Below are 20079 nucleotides of genomic sequence, written 5' to 3'. Positions count from 1 at the left end.
GGATCCCGGTTATATTGAAAACCGGTTAATTTGAAGTATTTTTCCATTCCCCGAGAATTTCAATATAACCGGGTTCGACTGTAATAACCTTATTTAATAAAATCCTCACGAAAAACGGCAATGTAGTTTGTTACAACTTGCCTTCAATTCCTGGTGATATTTCTTAGGTATTCTAGCGACATACAAATGAAAATGAAACTGCGAACGGTTGTTGGTTTCGTTACATTAGACATAACCGCCATTTTGGCCGTTTAGTGATGAGTCATGTGACAGCTGAAGTTATCTCATGGAATGCTCGGGTGCATTTGACTACGTAAATAGGGTTGATTTTAGGCTTATATGAAATGTTCCTGCATATGAACTCAGGATGAACATATGAGTCTAAGACATGTGGATAGTTTCTCTGTGAATGCATGTAAATTTCAAAATTGGAACTATATTAGGCTGCGGATGTATATCATTTGTATGACAGAAACCAGAAGTTGTTACAGTTTTAATGAACATTACCTTGATTACATTCTGTTTTTGTTCTTTTTGCAAGAAAACGACAGATTTTACAACTTCAAAGAGTGTATTTTATGTGATCGAAAACGACTGATTATACTACTTCAAAGAGTGTATTTTATCTGATAGAAAACGAGATTTTACAACTTCAAAGAGTGTATTTTATGTGATCGAAAACGATTGATTATACTACTTCAAAGAGTGTATTTTATCCGATAGAAAACGAGATTTTACTACTTCAAAGAGTGTATTTTATGTGATAAGGTGTCATTATGTGACATCACCCATCTAACGAAGATTGAACATTTTATAAAAAAGACAGTACAGATTTCGCCTCATGTTAACAATACTTATGACTGTGTTTGGGGCTTTAACTACAAGACCTACTTAATTCAAAAGTAGAAATGATACAAACTGAAAAAGTAATTTGATAATTAATTTGTGTTAAAAATAATTCTTGTTTGCAATAAATCTTTACAAAATACTAAAATAATATGACTGAAACGGATAGCCAACCAATTTTACTGATTTTCAAGGGTTTTCAAGACCGACATCAAATTAAACAGTTTTTCAAGGCCTGTGCCAATCCATATTTTAAGCTAGTCTGAATTTTTCTGAACCCAAGTAACGTATTGGTATTCCAAAGGGGGAATTTCAAGAAAAAAAAAAAATCTTAGTTGTTCTTGGTTCTTCATCATACACTGCGGTAATTGGTAGGTAATAAATTAAGATTAGTAAACATATAATATAGAAACTGGCATGATGAGTACCAACCTCCTGTCCATTAATGCTGACGTGGCTGTAGTAGGTATTTTTTCCATCAACCTTCATTGGCTCTCCAATCCACTTGAGTTTTGTCTAGGTTAAAAAACATTGCTTGTGTAACAACATCAGTGATTGATAAAAACTTCACACTGGCGTTTTTAATAATGCTCTACTGTATGCTTTGAATTTTAGTAAAATTATTCTGATAAATCGATAAAATAATGAAATCGCAAACCCCTACTCTCTATGTGTTATACACATATGTATTATATGTGAAACAAGAGGCCCAGAGGGCCTGTATCGCTCACCTGGTTTCATGATATATGAAACAAGAACTATGCTTAAGTATATTTGCCACTGGTATTGCTATGTCAGTATATCATAGGCATTTCATATGGTTACATGAACATTGTTTTTATTGTAATTCTAAAAATGTCAATTTAGCCAAATTGATCCCTTTTGGCCCCCCGGGGGTCAGCCCCACCAATTGTACAATTTTGAATCTCTACCTCAAGGGGATGCTACCAGGCGAATATGAGCGATATATATTAATCCATTGCTTAGTTTCAGAGAAGAAGTTGTTTATATCAATTTAGGCAAATTGACCCCTTCTGGCCCGCCCCTCAGCCCTCAGGGGGGTCAGCCCTATCATTTGTACAATTTTGAATCCCTACCCCAAGGGGATATTACCAGTCAAATATGTGAGATATCCATTGCTTAGTTTCAGAGGAGAAGTTGTTTATATCAATTTAGCCAAATTGACCCTGTTTGGCCCCGCCCCTCAGCGCCCCGGGGTGTCAGCCCCACCACTTATACAATTTTGAGTTCCCACTCAATGGTGATGCTACCAGGCAAATATGAGCGATATCCATTGCTCAGTTTCAGAGAAGAAGTCGTTTATATCAATAGAGCCCAATTGACCACATTTGGCCCCACCCCTCAGGCCCCTGGGGGGTCAGCCCCATCATTTGTACAATTTTGAATCCCCACCACATAGTGATGCTACCAGGCAAATATGAGCCATATCCAATGCTCGGTTTCAGAGAAGAAGTTGTTTATATCAATATAGCCCGATTGACCTCATTTGGCCCCGCCCCAGAGGCCCCCAGGGGGTCAGCCCCATCATTTGTACAATTTTGAATCCCCACCCCATAGTGATGCTACCAAGCAAATATGAGCGATATCCATTGCTCGGTTTCAGAGAAGAAGTCGTTTATATCAAAATAGCTAAATTGACCCCTTTTGGCCCCGCCCCAGAGGCCCCCAGGGGATCAGCCCCATCATTTGTACAATTTTGAGTCCCCTACCCATAGGGATGCTTCTGACCAAATTTGGTGAAATTCCAATCAGCGGTTATGAAGAAGAAGTCAAATAATTCAATTGTTGACGGACGGACGGACGACAGACGGACGACGGACGGACGGACGACGGACGACGGACGCCACGGTATGGCATAAGCTCACCTTGGTCCTTCGGACCAGGTGAGCTAACAAGAAACCATTAATTAAATTACTAGTTAGTAGTATAAACTCCTAGAGTTAATGACAGATGATCAATTAGCTATCCTTACCTTTGTATTGACCGACAGTCTGTGCTTTTTATCTGGTGCCATCACCTCATCCTAGGAGAATAAAATTGTAAGTCTGTAGTCTTGCAAATTGTCAGGATAAGATCACTTATTGAAACCAATTACTAGGATGTTATGTTGCAAAATGTTTATATAAAGTCTGGTGTAATAAGAAGAGGAAGCAAGTTATCAATGTTACAATTTTTGAAATCCTGACTATGTAAATCTTCACGCTTTATATATGCCCTCATTTCTATTTGTAGAAAACCTGTGTAATGTTCAAGGTCTGTCACATTGTCTTTTTTGATACAAGAACAGGATCAGTATGTTGTGTGTATATTTGAGGATAGTTCCATCTACCAAATGGTTATTATGCAGTACATTTAAGTGAATGTAATCTACCATAATTATGTATACATGTGTTCACATGTGTAACAAAACCTTTTGTTTTGAGCTCAGAAGTTTCAGACCTATGTTAGCTGTTAACATGAAGCAATCTCATCGGGACTGAGAGAAACATCTTCAGTATTCCATTTCAGCAAGTCCAACACAAATGAGGTTGATTGTATATAAATATTAGAAGTTTAACAGAGAAATCACACAAACCATTTGAAGTTTCTTATCATCGTCATCTTCCTCTCCCAAATCATCATCTTCTGCATCTTTTACTGCCATGTTTGGACACCTGACATAAACATTATTACTTGAGAAGTACTTATTATAAATTTACTTACTATGTTAAATCGCATCCCCAACCCCCCCATATAATCTATTATAAATCATATCCCCCACATAATGAGCAGATTCCAGAAATCTCTGTGAATTCTGCTTTGCAGCCTCAGTAGCCAATCACCACAAACTAGTAATAGGTATTGGATGCGTTGAACCAGCAAGCAGAGATACTTAAGTTTTTCCAGTTTGTAAAATGCCATGAACATATATACAAATGAAATTAGAAAAGCTTTGTAACTGACATGTTCAACAGAAATGGTATTATGAACTACATGTTAATAAAAATCATGCATTTGTTTTCATTTAAATGGAAACAATACTTTTACCTTTAGATTTTTGAAATAAAATTTTTCCAAAACAGCATAAACAATCTAAAAGCATAATTTTAATGTTAAACCTCAAAAATAATAGCTAAGTGGGACATGGACCAAAACTCAGAAGTCTAACTGAAGAGTGAGGGATGGACAGATGAACATGGCTATGAGGTATACAAGCCTGGTCTAGTAAAGACAAATTTGCTGAATCTACCAACAATTGAATCTATACACAAAGACCTTCCAATGGTAGGTATAGTTTGATAAGCATACCTGCGTTCCATACAAGCCTGTTTGGACTTGCCTGTGCCACCAAACTTGATCATGTCCTGGCATGCGCGACATTTACCACAGTCTGACTGCTGACATACCTGTAACAAAACAAAATCACAGGTGAAGTATTACATCTTGTACTATATCTAGCCCCCCAAACATCACATTTTGTTTATAGAAACTTTTGTGTCTCATACCATATCAGTTTTGCTATGTAAACTTTCTTACCTCACATATTCCACATCGTCGTCGCTTGGTTCCTTGTCCATTTTTTTCATCAATTTGACCTTGAAACATTTTATCAAATATTTCACTGACCAGTGGTGTTACAGTTGCCATGGTGTGAACAGGTTTTTTCTCCTTCTTCTCTTTGTCCTTGCGTAATTCTTTCCTCAAGGCACGTCTAACAATGTACAGCACAAAAATTAGAACCTACATTTACTGGTTGAGTTATCACAGCTATATGCTGTCTTTCATGTAGTTAAACAGCCGATCTTGAAATAATAATAAAAAAAACCAAGGGCCCGTTGGAGCGACACAACATATGCCCGCCGCAATATTTGACACTTGGAAGGGGGTAGTTTCACAGGTTGTAATGCTTTAAAATGAAGTATCATTGTTGGAAAGTTGAAAGGAGATATTGATACACATAATGGTGTGTAGTTGAAACCAAAGGGCAACTTTAAATGATTAGATGTATATATGTTGCAAATTGGGAAACCTTGGTTTAGACACAACAACACAATCAAAAGTACTGGAAGTACTGTAAACGAACATTATTGTTTAATGCGAAATCAATAATCTTCTAAGTTTAAAGTTGATAAATTTAGTGATATTGGTTAAGGAATTAATTGCAAATAATTTGAAATGTTTGCAGCTGTTCTGATTTGATTGTACACATGCATGTTTCTGTAAGGTCCTAATTGAAATTGGAAGTTTGTTGATCTATCTTGGATGGATGAAAATAAAATATGTCTTCTTTCTTTCCAGAAGGCATCATCAGTTATAATACAGCCAGGACTCTGTGACCTTATTGATGCAAACTTCTAATATGCACTAAATTTAGGCTTAAATGTTCCATCGTTAGTTTGGCATATTTCAACTGAATATAAAGAAACGCACATAAAGAATTACTGAAAACCAAAACCAGAGCTGCTAATCAAGGCCAAGATTAGGAATGTATCCTATTGAAACTGTACTCAAGCATGTATGGTACTTCAAAACAAAAAACTTGACTCCTTTTGTTCAGGAATCATTTGATGTTAATAAATCTTTATATGAGAAGATATACTTCTGGTATAATTACAGTATTGTAAACAATGTGATAAAGAATAACAACCAGATAAAGACTATCTTTATCGAATAATTCAGCAAATAGGAAAAGAAAACTTAAGCTTCATTTTCAACTTCAAACCTGATCACAAAGAAATACAGTCCATTCGATGGGACGTCACATTCCCTGTTAATTGTATTGTCCCTTTCCAATGTTGACCATCCAATCATACTGAACCACACAGTTCAGCAATGTAATTGCACAAATCACACGTTTATGTGGAGAGAACATTTTTGGAGGTGTTATAAGATTCCATAACTGTATGCAAACTTGTGAAGCATTCCATATCTATATCTATATCTATATATATATACCGTACGTGTATATATTTACACATATCAAAATTGGAATGACACAGAAGATTTGCAAGTTTAAGTTCACCTTCAGTCATGGGAGGTTTATGTAAAATGTTATATTTACAGGGGTAATTAGTAATTTTGAGAATAGATATATGAAGCTATATTCTGTACTTTCTACCAGTGCTTAGAGAATGGACACAATTATATGTTCTCCAATGTCAAAATTAATCATATGTAAAATATTAGGGGTTTATTTGACCGAGAAGTATTTAAATTTTTTGTTAATCATTCGCCATTCGAGGCCCGATTGCCGTCATAGTTGAATTACCAAAATGGACCTGAAATCAATATTTTTGAAAGAGAATGATCTATGACATGAGTATTTCATAAAAATAATTTAATACATCGTTTATTCACTTCATGCAGATCTTCAGACACCGCATAATGTGTGAAGTCATATATAGAAATATATGAACCATTTTGTTATTGATTTTTAGTTCACACAAGTAAGCACTAGATGTAATGTTACATGAAGTGGGATTTTTTTGGTGTAAATAAATGGTTTTTAATTTAAGGAAAAAGTTTTCCCAAAAATTTTTTTTAGGGTTTTTACTAAAAAACTTTAAAACGGGGGCTATCATCTGAACTTGCGTATTGGAAAAAAATTTTTTTAAAAAATTAACCATTTTTTATTAAATTTTTTATTTTTTTTAAATTTTTAATTGGGAAAACATTTAAATTTAAGAAAATTTTTTAAAGATTTTTTTTGTAAAAGTTCACAATTTAATTTTAAACAATTTTCCCTTTAAATAAAAAAAAACAAAAAACCCAAAATTAAGGGGAATTTTAATTAAAATTTGTTTTTTTTGCTTATTTTTTTAATAAAGGGTTTCCGTTTTTTTGGTTAAAAATCCAACTTGATATAAAAAGTTTTAAGTTTTTAAAAGTTAACATATTTAAAGTTAATTTCAAATTAAAATTTTCGGCGATTTTCAAATTTTTCAAATACTTTTTTTAAAAAAAAAAAAAAAATTGGTCCTTCCCCCAAAAATTTTCAAGGGGGGGGATTCCCGTAAAAAATTTTATTTTCCCAAACAGACAAAAGTGTCCTTTATGGAGAGGTGTCCTTTATATAGAGGTTCAACGAGTTATGTCCCTTATAAACAAAGAAACAAACCAAAGTCTGTTTATAGTACACTATATGTCTCCTGATTTATTATATTTAAACACTTAAACACATGAATAAAAGACAAATAATTAAAGATAAATGCTTAATTAATTTTCAATCATTCATCTGACACAAAAATTGAAGTTGATATTTTTAATAATTTATATTAAGCCTATAGTTTTTAAACCAATCTTCACAATATCATACTATACTGAATATCTATTCAGACAAATACTCAACATAGTCAAAAATGTAAAGGTAATTCTTATAGTAAAACAATTTTTATTAATCCTCAATATTTTGGAAAATAAATATGTTTGAAATATCTTTTCTATTACAACATTAACTCTTTATAAATGAAAGTGCATTTTCCTCTGATAATTATAATCCCTAAGCATTTATTTTGAGACATATTTCTGAAATCCATGTAGGGATTTAATTTAATAAATACCGTTTTCTGGTTCAGTAAATTAGTATAGTGTATACAAAGACACTCGGAACTCTTCGGCTGTTCTTAATAGGTTACGTAGTCATATTCCGAGGAGTTCCGAGTGTGAGAAAATGGCGGCTGACAACCATGTGCCTGCCCTGTCAGATTTGCATATGGTGTATTTTGTAGGTAAAACAATTATGACAGACATAACTATTGCTTTGTCCCTCTTTTGTTGGTCTTGATAATGATTTAATTACCCTCTGACCATTCTTGTTGTCTAGGCTATGTTGAATGGCTAAGCTTAGCTGTCACCGGTTGAGTAAACAAACACCTCTGCCGATGGCGATCGGTCACTCTCTTGTAATTATTGCCCATTGTTACAGCAACTTACAGGTAACAGGACAATTAGTGACTGATGAAGTGGCTTCCTAAGTTAGCATTGCTGCCAGGGGAGTTGAGCAATTAAGACTTTGCTTGTTATTTAGAAACGTTTTACACACAAATATCAACACGGCTATGGTTTCACGTGTCCGTTATACGGAATTTTTAACAACTTTACGGGCAAAAATAAGTGTCCGCTGTCCGCATTAGGAAGGTGTCCGCTATATACATGATATTTATATAGTGATTTTCATTGGGGATTCCTGGAAGTGTCCGTTATGGACAGGTGTCCGCTATATAAGGGTGTCCGCTATTACAGGTTCAACTGTACATGTTAATAAAAATCATGCATTTGTTTTCATTTAAATGGAAACAATACTTTTACCTTTAGATTTTTGAAATAATTTTTTTTTCCAAAACAGCATAAACAATCTAAAAGCATAATTTTAATGTTAAACCTCAAAAATAATAGCTAAGTGGGACATGGACCAAAACTCAAAAGTCTAACTGAAGAGTGAGGGATGGATAGATGAACATGGCTATGAGGTATACAAGCCTGGTCTAGTAAAGACAAATTCGCTGAATCTACCAACAATTGAATCTATACACAAAGACCTTCCAATGGTAGGTATAGTTTGATAAGCATACCTGCGTTCCATACAAGCCTGTTTGGACTTGCCTGTGCCACCAAACTTGATCATGTCCTGGCATGCGCGACATTTACCACAGTCCGACTGCTGACATACCTGTAACAAAACAAAATCACAGGTGAAGTATTACATCTTGTACTATATCTAGCCCCCCAAATATTACACTTTGTTTATTGAAACTTTTGTGTCTCATACCATACCAGTTTTGCTATGTAAACTTTCTTACCTCACATATTCCACATCGTCTTCGCTTGGTTCCTTGTCCATTTTTTTCATCAATTTGACCTTGAAACATTTTATCAAATATTTCACTGACCAGTGGTGTTACAGTTGCCATTGTGTGAACAGGTTTCTTCTCCTTCTTCTCTTTGTCCTTGCGTAATTCTTTCCTCAAGGCACGACTAACAATGTACAGCATAAAAATTAGAACCTACATTTACTGGTTGAGTTATCACAGCTATATGCTGTCTTTCATGTAGTTAAACAGCTGATCTTGAAATAATAATAATAATAAAAACAAGAGGCCCAGAGGGCCTGTATCGCTCACCTGGTTTCATGAGATATGAAACAAGAGAGCTATGCTTAAGTATATTTGTCACTGGTATTGCTATGTCAATCTATCATAAGCATTTTATATGGACGTACATGAACATTGGTTTTATTGTAATTCTAAAAATGTCAATTTAGCCAAATTGATCCCTTTTGGCCCCGCCCCTCAGCCCCCCGGGGGGTCAGCCCCACCAATTGTACAATTTTGAATCTCTACCCCAAGGGGATGCTACCAGGCGAATATGAGTGATATCCATTGCTTAGTTTCAGAGAAGAAGATGTTTATATCAATTTAGGCAAATTGACACCTGGCCCGCCCCTCAGCCCCCAGGGGGGTCAGCCCCATCATTTGTACAATTTTGAATCCCTACCCCAAGGGATGCTACCAGTCAAATATGAGAGATATCCATTGCTTAATTAGTTTCAGAGGAGAAGTTCTTTATAACAATTTAGCCAAACTGGCCCCTTTTGGCCCCCGCCCCTCAGCCCCAAGGTGGTCAGCCCCGTCATTTGTACAATTTTGAATCCTTACCCCAAGCGGGTGCTACCAGGCAAATATGAGCAATATCCATTGCTTGGTTTCAGATCTAGAGGAGAAGTTGTTTATATCAATCTAGCCAAACAGGCCCTTTTTGGCCACGCCCCTAAGACCCCCAGGGGGTCAGCCCCACCATTTGTACAATTTTGAATTCCTACCCCAAGTAGGTGCTACCAGGAAAATATGAGAGATATCCATTGCTTAGTTTAAGAGAAGTTGTTTATATCAATTTAGCCAAATTGACCCTGTTTGGCCCTGCCCCTCAGCCCCCAGGGGGGTCAGCCCTACCATTTGTACAATTTTGAATTCCTACCCCATGTAGGTGCTACCAGGCAAATATGAGCGATATCCATTGCTCGGTTTCAGAGAAGAAGTCTTTTATATCAATATAGCCCAATTGACCACATTTGGCCCCGCCCCTCAGCCCCCCGGGGGGTCAGCCCAATTATTTGTACAATTTTTAATGCCCACCACATAGTGATGCTACCAGACAAATATGAGCGATATCCATTGCTCGGTTTCAGAGAAGAAGTCGTTTATATCAATATAGCTAAATTGACCCCTTTTGGCCCCGCCCCAGAGGCCCCCAGGGGGTCAGCCCCATCATTTGTACAATTTTGATTCCCCTACCCATAGGGATGCTTCTGACCAAATTTGGTGAAATTCCGATCAGTGGTTATAAAGAAAAAGTCAAATAAGTCAATTGTTGACGGACGGACGACAGACGACGGACGCCACGGTATGGCATAAGCTCACCTTGGTCCTTCGGACCAGGTGAGCTAAAAAAACCTAACCACAGGCATCTGCATCTGGTTAGTATTTATAGAAATTTCGACAGATCAGAATGCCCTCTGCAAAGTCGCTCTAAATATTATAGTCTACTTCCATTCCAGTCAATGCATCTTAAGGATTCTAAATCAAGGTACATTACTGAAGTTTGTGTGCACTTGATATTTTAGTCAGATTGAGCTTAAATTCAAAGTGAACCCATATATTAGGAGTAGGGGGCTTATTTTTTAGGTAATAAATACTAACCAGAAGCAAACACCTGTGACCTAACCAGGTCGACAGGAATAAACCTACTAACCTTAAAATACTTTTGGTTTTATCTGTTTGTAATGGTCTTCTATCAAAGGTCTGTTGTTCTACATTATACAATAAAGACATGAAATCACTGTCCAGGGTGAAACTTCTAAAGCAATGGTTACCGTTTGCCTAGGGTGACTCCAGCCAATTTGATGAGACCTCTCACACAGGCCGTTGTAATCAAGAGCCCTTCATCCTCGTCAGCAGCCTCATCATAGCTCTGGACCTGGTCCACAACGAAACTGGGCATGCCGCAGCAGAGAGTCCTCAGTCAGACTCAACAAACCGGTTGGAGGAACTGTTGTCTACAAAGACACCAGGTCAAAGATTACAAGTAAACATCATTTTTTTTTATTGTAGTAACTTTTAACATATGCAGGGTGTGGCTCTGAAGGGGAGGGGCCCACTAGGGGTAAGAGAGGTACATCAACTAATGGATTTAGATGACAACCATTATCAACAGTTAGATTAAATGGTTTTAGTTTTTTTTCACTGTGATTTATCAGATCTTCTTGTATTTCAGATACATTTGAGAGTATATCTGTCCCTAGACTCACCTCTATTTTGTTGAGAAGATCCTCGTATGTAGCATCCTGGTGGCGCTGAAGAAACTCGATGACGACTTTACTGATGTGAATCTTCTCTCTCATAGTATCCATGAATGGTTTATATGCTTCACTAGCACCCATCAAAATATACTCGGCATAGGCTAGGGACACAAAAATAATGTATTTACCGGGCACGAAAATAATGTATATTTACTAGGCACAAAATAATGTATATTTACTGAGCACAAAAATATTGTATATTTACTGGGCACAAAAATAATGTATATCTGCTGGGCACAGACTGGGGGCCTAAAAATGATCTGTCTACTTTAGGGTGATGGATAGTCAATGTTTACAGTCTAACCTGTACTTAATCTAATAAATGCATTCTCTCCTCTAAGTTTCTGTTTAGTTTCAGCGTGGGATAGTACAAATTAATATTTAGTCTAACCTGTACTGAATCCGATTAGTGCATTCTCTCCACCATCAAAGCCTGCTGTCCACCATTCATTGATTGGGCCCATGTTTCGACAAGCCACACCACCTGGAAACAGAGTATGGCCTTAGAAGCACAAGATTACAGGCCATTTTATCATCAGAAATTTCAAAGAAATTATATCCCCCACTTAAAAGTGCAGTCTGTTGATGTTTGTTTGAGACTCTTCAATGAGAATGAAAACTCTCAGCAGAAAAGCTGTGGAAGTTTCTTAAAAAGTACAAGTAGAAGTTGGACAGCTGTTTTAATTTTTCGAACTGTGTATTGAATTTGAAAGTATATATATGTAGTGACCAATCCTGATGTTAACCAATGTGATATGTACAACATACTATATATGCACTGTTAAAACTTCCAATGATCACCATTGCCTGTTTTAACGTGGCGGCCCGCCACCCTTACACAACCAAATTCACTCGATCCACCACGCATGTAATTGTTACCTAACACCCCTATTTTGTATCGATTTCAAGCAGAAAACTGACCCGTTTCTAGAGCGTCCGATAGTCATTACCTATGGCCCGTTTTTAAAGGTGAACTAGGCCTAATTGACGAATTGCGATCTCGGTAAGGTGCCTCACCGTTATGTTTTGATACGGTCGACTGATCTCTTGATCACACCTATATCGATGGTGATAATTAATTAATAGTAGAAGGTGTACTGTTCTGACCATGGGAACAGATGTGATTGTATGGTTTCAGTCGATCGGGACATCAGAGAAAATGTTACCTACCATCGTCGACATCGGAAAAAACGACGGTCCGATAAGATTATTTTTTTCACAAGAATTAATAATCAGCTGGGATGATCAAACTGATAATATCAATACCTAAGCCGATGTTTGAGAAGCATGGATAAATTTTTGAAAACTTTATGGCAATGTCACCATGAAGAGAGGAGTATCAGCTACTTTTTTGGAACACCATGTCATGTGAACGACTTGCGATCGCGACAACCGATAGAAAACCTGCAGCCAACAGACTGAAATCTTTGATACATCGCGCAAGCCACAGCTACAGAAGTGTGCATGGATTAATTGTGTATGAAGATGACCAAGGTAAGCTTAAAATTAACCTATATTTGATTTGCTAGATAATGATAATAATCTAATGAATATTTGTCACGTGCTATTTTTAGAAAGTACTATTAGAGTGATATCCCTTCCAAAAACGATCTCAAAACGTCCAATAATATAAATAATCTCAGAATCTCTTCTAAATCTCTGTATTTATTATTTGATAAGTGTTATCTAGGTATTTGATTTTCTTTAATTATTATTAAATATAGATAAGTTAATTAGCACCTCAAGTATATACAATGTAACATGTACATTTGTAATGAATATGTACTAATTTGATTATATTTGTTAAAATATAATTAATTTGTTTTTTTGGGGTTTTTTTTCCAAAGATTTATTGATGGTTTTAATTGTTTTGCTTATTACAAATTTGTAGGAATAAGAAGTTCATAATTATAATATGGTAATGACCACAATAAGATTCATTAAGCTTTTCAAAAATATTTATTTATTTATTTATTTATTACCACCAGCAGGAACAGGCTCTCTCAGAGGATCTTGAACTCTCTGATGATGGTGTTTACCCAGGGAGTTCCCTACAAGAAAGCTGCTTCTCTCTAGAAGGGACTGTGCAACAGCAGAATGTTCATGTCATTTGGAGAGACAAATTGTGGTTGGCTTCAATTGTTCATAGTGAAGACTATTTTTAGGAGAAAATTATAGTGACTTTGTTGAATTGATATCTTAATTGAAATTATATTGTGGCTTGTGCATTGCTTTAAATACTTTATGTATTCTTATATTATGTCCAGTAAAAGTTGCCATTTAGTTTGATTTGTAGATGCTGTATCATAGATATAATAGTTGCTATTAATATGTTCACTGATAATATTATAGTGCAATTTATGAAATTATTAATTGAAATGTTTTAACTTATAATACTTGACAATGTAATATGATCTTGATGTGAATGTTCATCATATTTATAACAGTAAAAGATGCTACTTGAGTTTGTTTTATTCAATGTTATATTAAAGAACAGCGAGTTGGAATTGAGATTGAAATGGTTTTGTGAAAATAAATTGATGATTGTTTAAATGAGGAATGTATGTTTGTAGTTTTTTAAAGATATATATGGCATAGAGTGAGCAAATGATTAAAATGCATATTTATTTAGAACTAAATCAAAAAACATAATTAAATCTCTATTTTTAATGTCATAATTGATGATGTTTCCCGAAACGTCGCACCGCGAGGCTGCATGTCATCCACAAAAGTACATGTTCAGAAAAAATTGTCAAAAAATTTTCCTCCACCCATCATTTTGAAATTGTGGTGATCCCTGACATCACCAACAAAATGTTAGAATATCAAAAACAGTAATGGATAGCTATGATGTTACAGGATCAGTGTAACAAGTGACCCTTAACCTTACCCTCAGGACTAGAGTTCTCATCAAATATTGGTTTAAGGGAGCCACTGAAGTAGAGTAGGACATTCTTCTCTATCAGTCCTGTGTCAAACGGACACAGATGGGTGTTTTTGTCGTACACACTGAAAACAAAAGACAAAACCAATACATTTATTCAACCAGGCCAATACTTTAAACAATATATGAACAATATTATGTGAACAAAAGCTATCAATAAGGTATACACTTTTCATACAGGTTTTTAACACAAAGATAGATGAAATGTAAACAGTGAAACTTTTCATTTGCTCTTAAGCTGAAATACATCCAACACATGTATTTCATGTGTATCACTCAGATTTACATTAAAAACAATTATCTAATATAGAAGCTCAAAAATCTGTAGTCCATCAAAATCAACATCTCACCTGAAATTCGTGATTTTATGTTGTGGCCGTTCATCATAACTGTTGATATTCTCTTCATCACCAGTAAACACAGACAACTTTGGGTTGGTCAATGCTATAAACTCCTCCACCTATCAAAACACATAAATGACAGCAACATATTAGATAAATATTCCGTGAATATAAGAATTGTACCATTAATCAAAACACAATTTTTTTCCAGTAAAAGTAGTAAGAGAAAAATAACTAAAATATACATACTGCATCCTCAGCATCACCAGGAAACATCAACAGATCTGGGTCGTCCAGCAGCTGTTTACATTCACGACATTTAGCAGGAGGCAATTTAGGTACAGGACTTGGTTCAATCTTTGCCTTGTCTCGTAATTCCCTGATTCACATGAAATATATCTTCATGGTTAATATACATCTGTGACAATAAGTAAGCAGGGTATAAAATTTGTACAAGTTATAGTCTCTGCCACAACACCAACAGTCTGTAGTTGGACAAATATTAGGATTGGTGCTGTGAAAACCTGTCAGCACTAGACAATGTATCCTGTAAAATTCAGTTTTTGATATATCAAACATGATCATACATCAAGTACATACACACCCTGTAACCTGATCATCTGTGTCCATCTTGTCTTCGTCACCATTCTCTATTTTGGCTTTTTTCAAATCTTTTTCTTCCTCACATTTCACACTCTCCTCCTCTTCAGCTGTGGACTTCCTCTTGGCTGGCCTGGTATTGTGAAAACAAACACATCTACAGGCAAAGTTATACTGAAATCAAATTTTATTTACAATGGTTTCACAGACTAAACTAGAACTGTCACCCAGAGGGCAAACTCATAACCCCCCCCCCGGTGAAAATTTCCAACAAAAACCTGTTTTTAGTGAACAGGTTACCACGAAAACCTAAATTTGTGGGGAAAAAGACCTGCATGTATATGTACACATTACCTAACATTCCTGAGTATTTCAAATGAAATTGGTTGATAGCTATATAGGAGTTGTCTTGACAAAGTTTTCCACAAGAATATGGGTAATAAAACCAGGTAACCATGGAAACCAAAAAAATTCTGTAGAGAAATATCATGCATGCACATTTACACATGGTCCCTATCACTCCTGTGTAGTTTGACTTGAACAGAGATGAAAATGGACTACGGGCAAAAAGGCTGAAAATTAGATTTCTCAATCTTTTCAATGGAAAAAAATACAAGTTAACACTACACTGATATTCTCAAAAAGGCTGAAATCAGCCATTCCGAATGAACATTTTCATCTCTGCTTGAAGCAGTTCACAGGTTTATGAGGAATTGACTAAACGAAATTCCCCCTCACCCAAAAAACGAAGTATAGTGACCTGGTTATCATGGTAACCACAAAATTACAACATGATATAGATTACGCACATCTACAATGTATAAGGGTTATTGCCATAAAGTTTCATTGAAATTCCCTCAGTAGTTAAGGAGGAGTAGCTGGTACATCGCTGTCTACAGACGGACGGAAAACCTGATTCCAGTATCCCCCCCCTAACTTTGTTGCGGGGGTTATAATTAAGATTTTATCAAAAATATTGTCACAGACTGAAACTAAACTGTCGTCCAGAGAGCCAACTCATAACCCCTGCCCCTCTGGTGAAGATTTTGCAACAAAAACCTGCTTTAAGTGAACGGGTTACCACGAAAACCTAAATTTTGTGGGGGAAAAACCTGCATGAATATGTACACATTACGAGTCCCTAACATTCCTGTGTATTTCAAATGAAATCAGTTGATAGCTATATAGGACTTGTCCGAGTTGTCTTGACAAAGTTTTCCACAAGAATATGGGTACTGAAACCAGGTAACCATGGAAACCAAAAATTCTGTAGAGAAATATCATGCATGCACATTTACAAATGGTCCCTATCACTCCTGTGTAGTTTGACTTGATGCAGTTCACAGGTTTATGAGGAGTTGACTAAACAAAATTCCCCCTCACCCAAAAAAGGAAGTATAGTGACCTGGTTATCATGGTAACCACAAAATGACAACATGATATAGATTACGCACATCTACAATGTATAAGGGCTATTGTCATAAAGTTTTGCTGAAATTTCCTCAGTAGCTTAGGAAGAGTAGCCGGTACATCGTCGTGTCTGCAGACGGACGGACAACCTGATTCCAGTATACACCCCCTAACTTCGTTGCTGGGGGTATAATAAGTTTGATAATCAACAGTGTCAGACTAAAATCAAGTTTGATCAATAATGACAAACCACATGATAAAAAGCTATAATGATAAGTGTACAGACCGACATTGAATTTATTAAAATATTAGACTAATTAATCACATTTATGTTTTTACAAAACAGCTTTAAATTAACATGGTCAGATTTTTGCACAATGTAGATAAATACAAAGGGTTCAAGTTATAGTTTGACAATACTCAGGGATGAGAGCAGCTGAATGTCTGAAATCAGACTTTTAGATGAAAATTCTCATGCCTGAATATTGAATGTTAAGAAAGGTAAAAAACTTACACTTTGCTGAACATTGACATGATGGAAGGTTGAGCAGCACCAGTGGAGTTCTTGTTTGAACGACCTCTGCCCTTTCTACCAGTAGTTTCTGAGTTAAGAAAAATGAAGGTAAAAAAAATAAAATTTACTTTCATATCTAAACTTTTCACTCTTTTTGCTCCATTTTACAATTACATACATAAAATCTACTGATCTCGATGATGATTCAGACAAGATCCAGTCTACCCTATAGTGAGAGTAAAAGAGCATATTTACAGTAAGAATAGGTGGATCTCATCAAAATTGCTGCAGGTTTACAAATTCAATGTGTTTCACAAAATTTGGATAAAAATTGCAGTTACTCGGTCAAGATTCAGTCTACAATTGTTACTAAAAGGGGACATAACTGCAATAATACTTACATGCAGGTCACAAAAATAAACCTGGACGCACAAATTATTTTGTGAAGATTACATTAAGAGTTTTGATAAAAGCTAGTTGTCCAAATCCTGACAGACAGATGGACACCCGCTCCCAGTATACCTCCCTAACTTCACTGCGAGGTTATCATTAAAACAAACCGTCTGTAAAGGCACACAAAATGACAACTGTCATTGTGATACACTTATATACAGAAATACCTATCTGATGAGGTACATACCTCGAGGAGATTTCACTTCAACGCCATTCTCTTCAGCTCTTTCTTCACCGCTGTTGCCTTCCTTTTCATTGACCTCCATTATCTCCTGAAGGATTTAAAAAGTTAGGAATTATTACCCACTCATCCTACAGATATGTTGTCTTAAAGAAATATCCAGCTTTATTTGCATACAAGTTGCATGTTTTAATACAGTAAGTCATCATAATTTTATGTCCAATTGTGGTTATCTCAATTTCAATTGTAATGACAGGTTTAAACTTAGATAAATCATATAATCAAATAGAATGTTGTCTTTCAAACAAGAGAAGTTAAGATATATAACTATATTCTAGTGTGATGCATCAAAGGCATCCATAAAACATCACCTCTTTTACTTCAGCTTTGTTTTCCTCCTCAGACATGCCATTTGATCCGTTGGAAACTTTTGCTCCGTTTGTTACCGTACTTCTGTTAGTACCATTTTCTGTGATGTCTTCAGTCTCCATTCGATTTGAGTGACCGTTAGTCTCCATTCCATTAGAGTGACCGTTAGTCTCCATTCCATTTGAGTGACCGTTAGTTTCCATTCCATTTGAGTGACCGTTACTCTCCATTCCATTTGAGTGTCCGTTAGTCCCTCCATCTTTGTCTTCCTGGTTTCCATTTTGCTTTTTTTCATGTTCCTCTTTCTGAATTACATCTTTTGATGCCTCAGTCAGTTTGAGGTATAAATCAAAAAGCTTCTGCAGCTTTTTATAATATCCCTTCTGTAGAAAAATAAAATAAGTATGTTAAAGTGTACATGTTATAATCGATATTAAATACAGGATAGACCTTATTAGTTGAATAATTTGACACATCATATGTTGATGAGAAGAATTATTGTCTTGTGTTAACACTCCAAATTCACAGTCACTGGACCATAAATTCTGAATGGCATTCCATAAATAAGGGATGTGTTCAAATGTCCAATATGTGATCTAACTATATAACCATGTCTGGTCAAAATTGGACATACCTTTTGAGCAACAGATTTAAATGCAAAATTTTGAAGTGAAATGTCGACATGTAGAAATGTAGAAAAGTAACACAAAAATTACCTCCGTTATAATTTCATCTTTAAAATCATTCTCCAGAGAAAGGACTTCCTCTCTAGTCTTGTCAGGGATACTGTCACCAAGCAGTCGACATTTTTTCTTCCAATAGCCCTGAAAGAAAGAAAAAATATTTTGAGATTCTTAAATTTAAAGGCAATTTTAATGAAGTTTAAAACTTTTAAGATGAAGCATGATTAGTAATAGAATTAGCAACAAGAGAAATTAAGCAAGACTTGCACAAGGGAACTCTGCAATCAAGACCGGGAGCATTTCCCTGCTATTGGTCCACACAGATAATTTGTACTTTAATCAAACTGAAAATGTCTCATCGATGTACTAACAATGTACATCTGCCACTACAACACAAGTTAACAAGATTAATTCAACACAAACCTTTTCTGTGATATCTCCATCTTTCATTTCTTCATCCAGTTCAGACAATCTGAAACAAAATTTGTATGTTCATTGAAGTCTTAAAAGGTCAATCATTGATGACCAGCACTAAATAGTCAGTGTTAGTGGACTAGGTCATACATAGCTGCTTTTACATCGTTAAACTTGACTTTTCATCAGCCATATCACAATTTTTCTGCCATATTGGCATATGTCATTATGAAGGATAAAATGTCAAAAGATAGGAAATTTAGGTTATCATCCAAAGGAGAACTTGCCCTTGAGTTTTTTTTGTTTGCGGATGTTTGCGAATTTCCTTGTTGGAGAGTATATAAGGTCACCTTACTAGCTCAGGCTAGCGGGAATTTCCCTTTAGCCTAGTGGTAGGATGTTTGCCTTGAAAGTGGGAGGTCGATGTTCGAGCTCCAGCACGAGCAGGGTATTTTTCATTACTCCTTCCTATAACAGATTTGGTGCCGTTGACCACTCTAAGTGAAAGCTATAAAAGATTCAGAGGCTTCCTTGGAGTTATAGAACCTGGGTTGTGGATTTCTTCGAGGGCAAAGACTTCCTGAAGGAGCGAGTAGTGTAAAAGTGGAGAATAAAAGTGGATCATGACACTTGTACTCCCCATATTATGCCAGCATAAATATTCAATATCATCAAATATAATAACGGAAAATATAATTATTACATTTATACCAACTAGTTGATATCAATGAGTGATGTTGATGAGTAGTTAGCAAAAAACTTTTGCATGAAAATTTGAGAAAAGTTCGACTAGCTGACCAATGTTTGGTCTGATCGAATGACAATGCACAGGTAACTGCATGGGTTGTCTTGTGTCGGAACACACCTGGAATAGGTCTACACGGGCTAGCCACACGCTAACCTATGTCTGGTTAACTTACACACCTTTATTTGTGTGTAATATAAGACTAAAGAATTCAGAGCTGATCTA

The 20079-nt window shown here is 35.8% G+C and overlaps 1 protein-coding gene across 1 annotated transcript in view; it reads right to left on the bottom strand.

The window, feature by feature from the left end:
• LOC117320842 (DNA (cytosine-5)-methyltransferase PliMCI-like) overlaps positions 1-20079 on the bottom strand; it is a 38896-nt gene that overhangs the window by 18183 nt on the left and 634 nt on the right. Inside the window, 18 exon segments of the mRNA XM_033875330.1 lie at positions 1279-1362; positions 2840-2890; positions 3443-3521; positions 8418-8515; positions 8646-8820; positions 10715-10833; positions 10835-10897; positions 11150-11301; positions 11592-11684; positions 14091-14209; positions 14495-14604; positions 14735-14864; positions 15090-15218; positions 17010-17097; positions 17650-17734; positions 18015-18395; positions 18729-18836; positions 19119-19167. Coding sequence (XP_033731221.1) covers positions 1279-1362; positions 2840-2890; positions 3443-3521; positions 8418-8515; positions 8646-8820; positions 10715-10833; positions 10835-10897; positions 11150-11301; positions 11592-11684; positions 14091-14209; positions 14495-14604; positions 14735-14864; positions 15090-15218; positions 17010-17097; positions 17650-17734; positions 18015-18395; positions 18729-18836; positions 19119-19167 — 2113 coding nt within the window.

Source organism: Pecten maximus, chromosome 2 (assembly GCF_902652985.1).
Source record: "Pecten maximus chromosome 2, xPecMax1.1, whole genome shotgun sequence".
Classification (NCBI taxonomy): Eukaryota; Metazoa; Mollusca; class Bivalvia; order Pectinida; family Pectinidae; genus Pecten; species Pecten maximus.
Note: the sequence above shows the minus strand (reverse complement) of the source record. Positions and strands in the feature narration are given on the sequence as shown.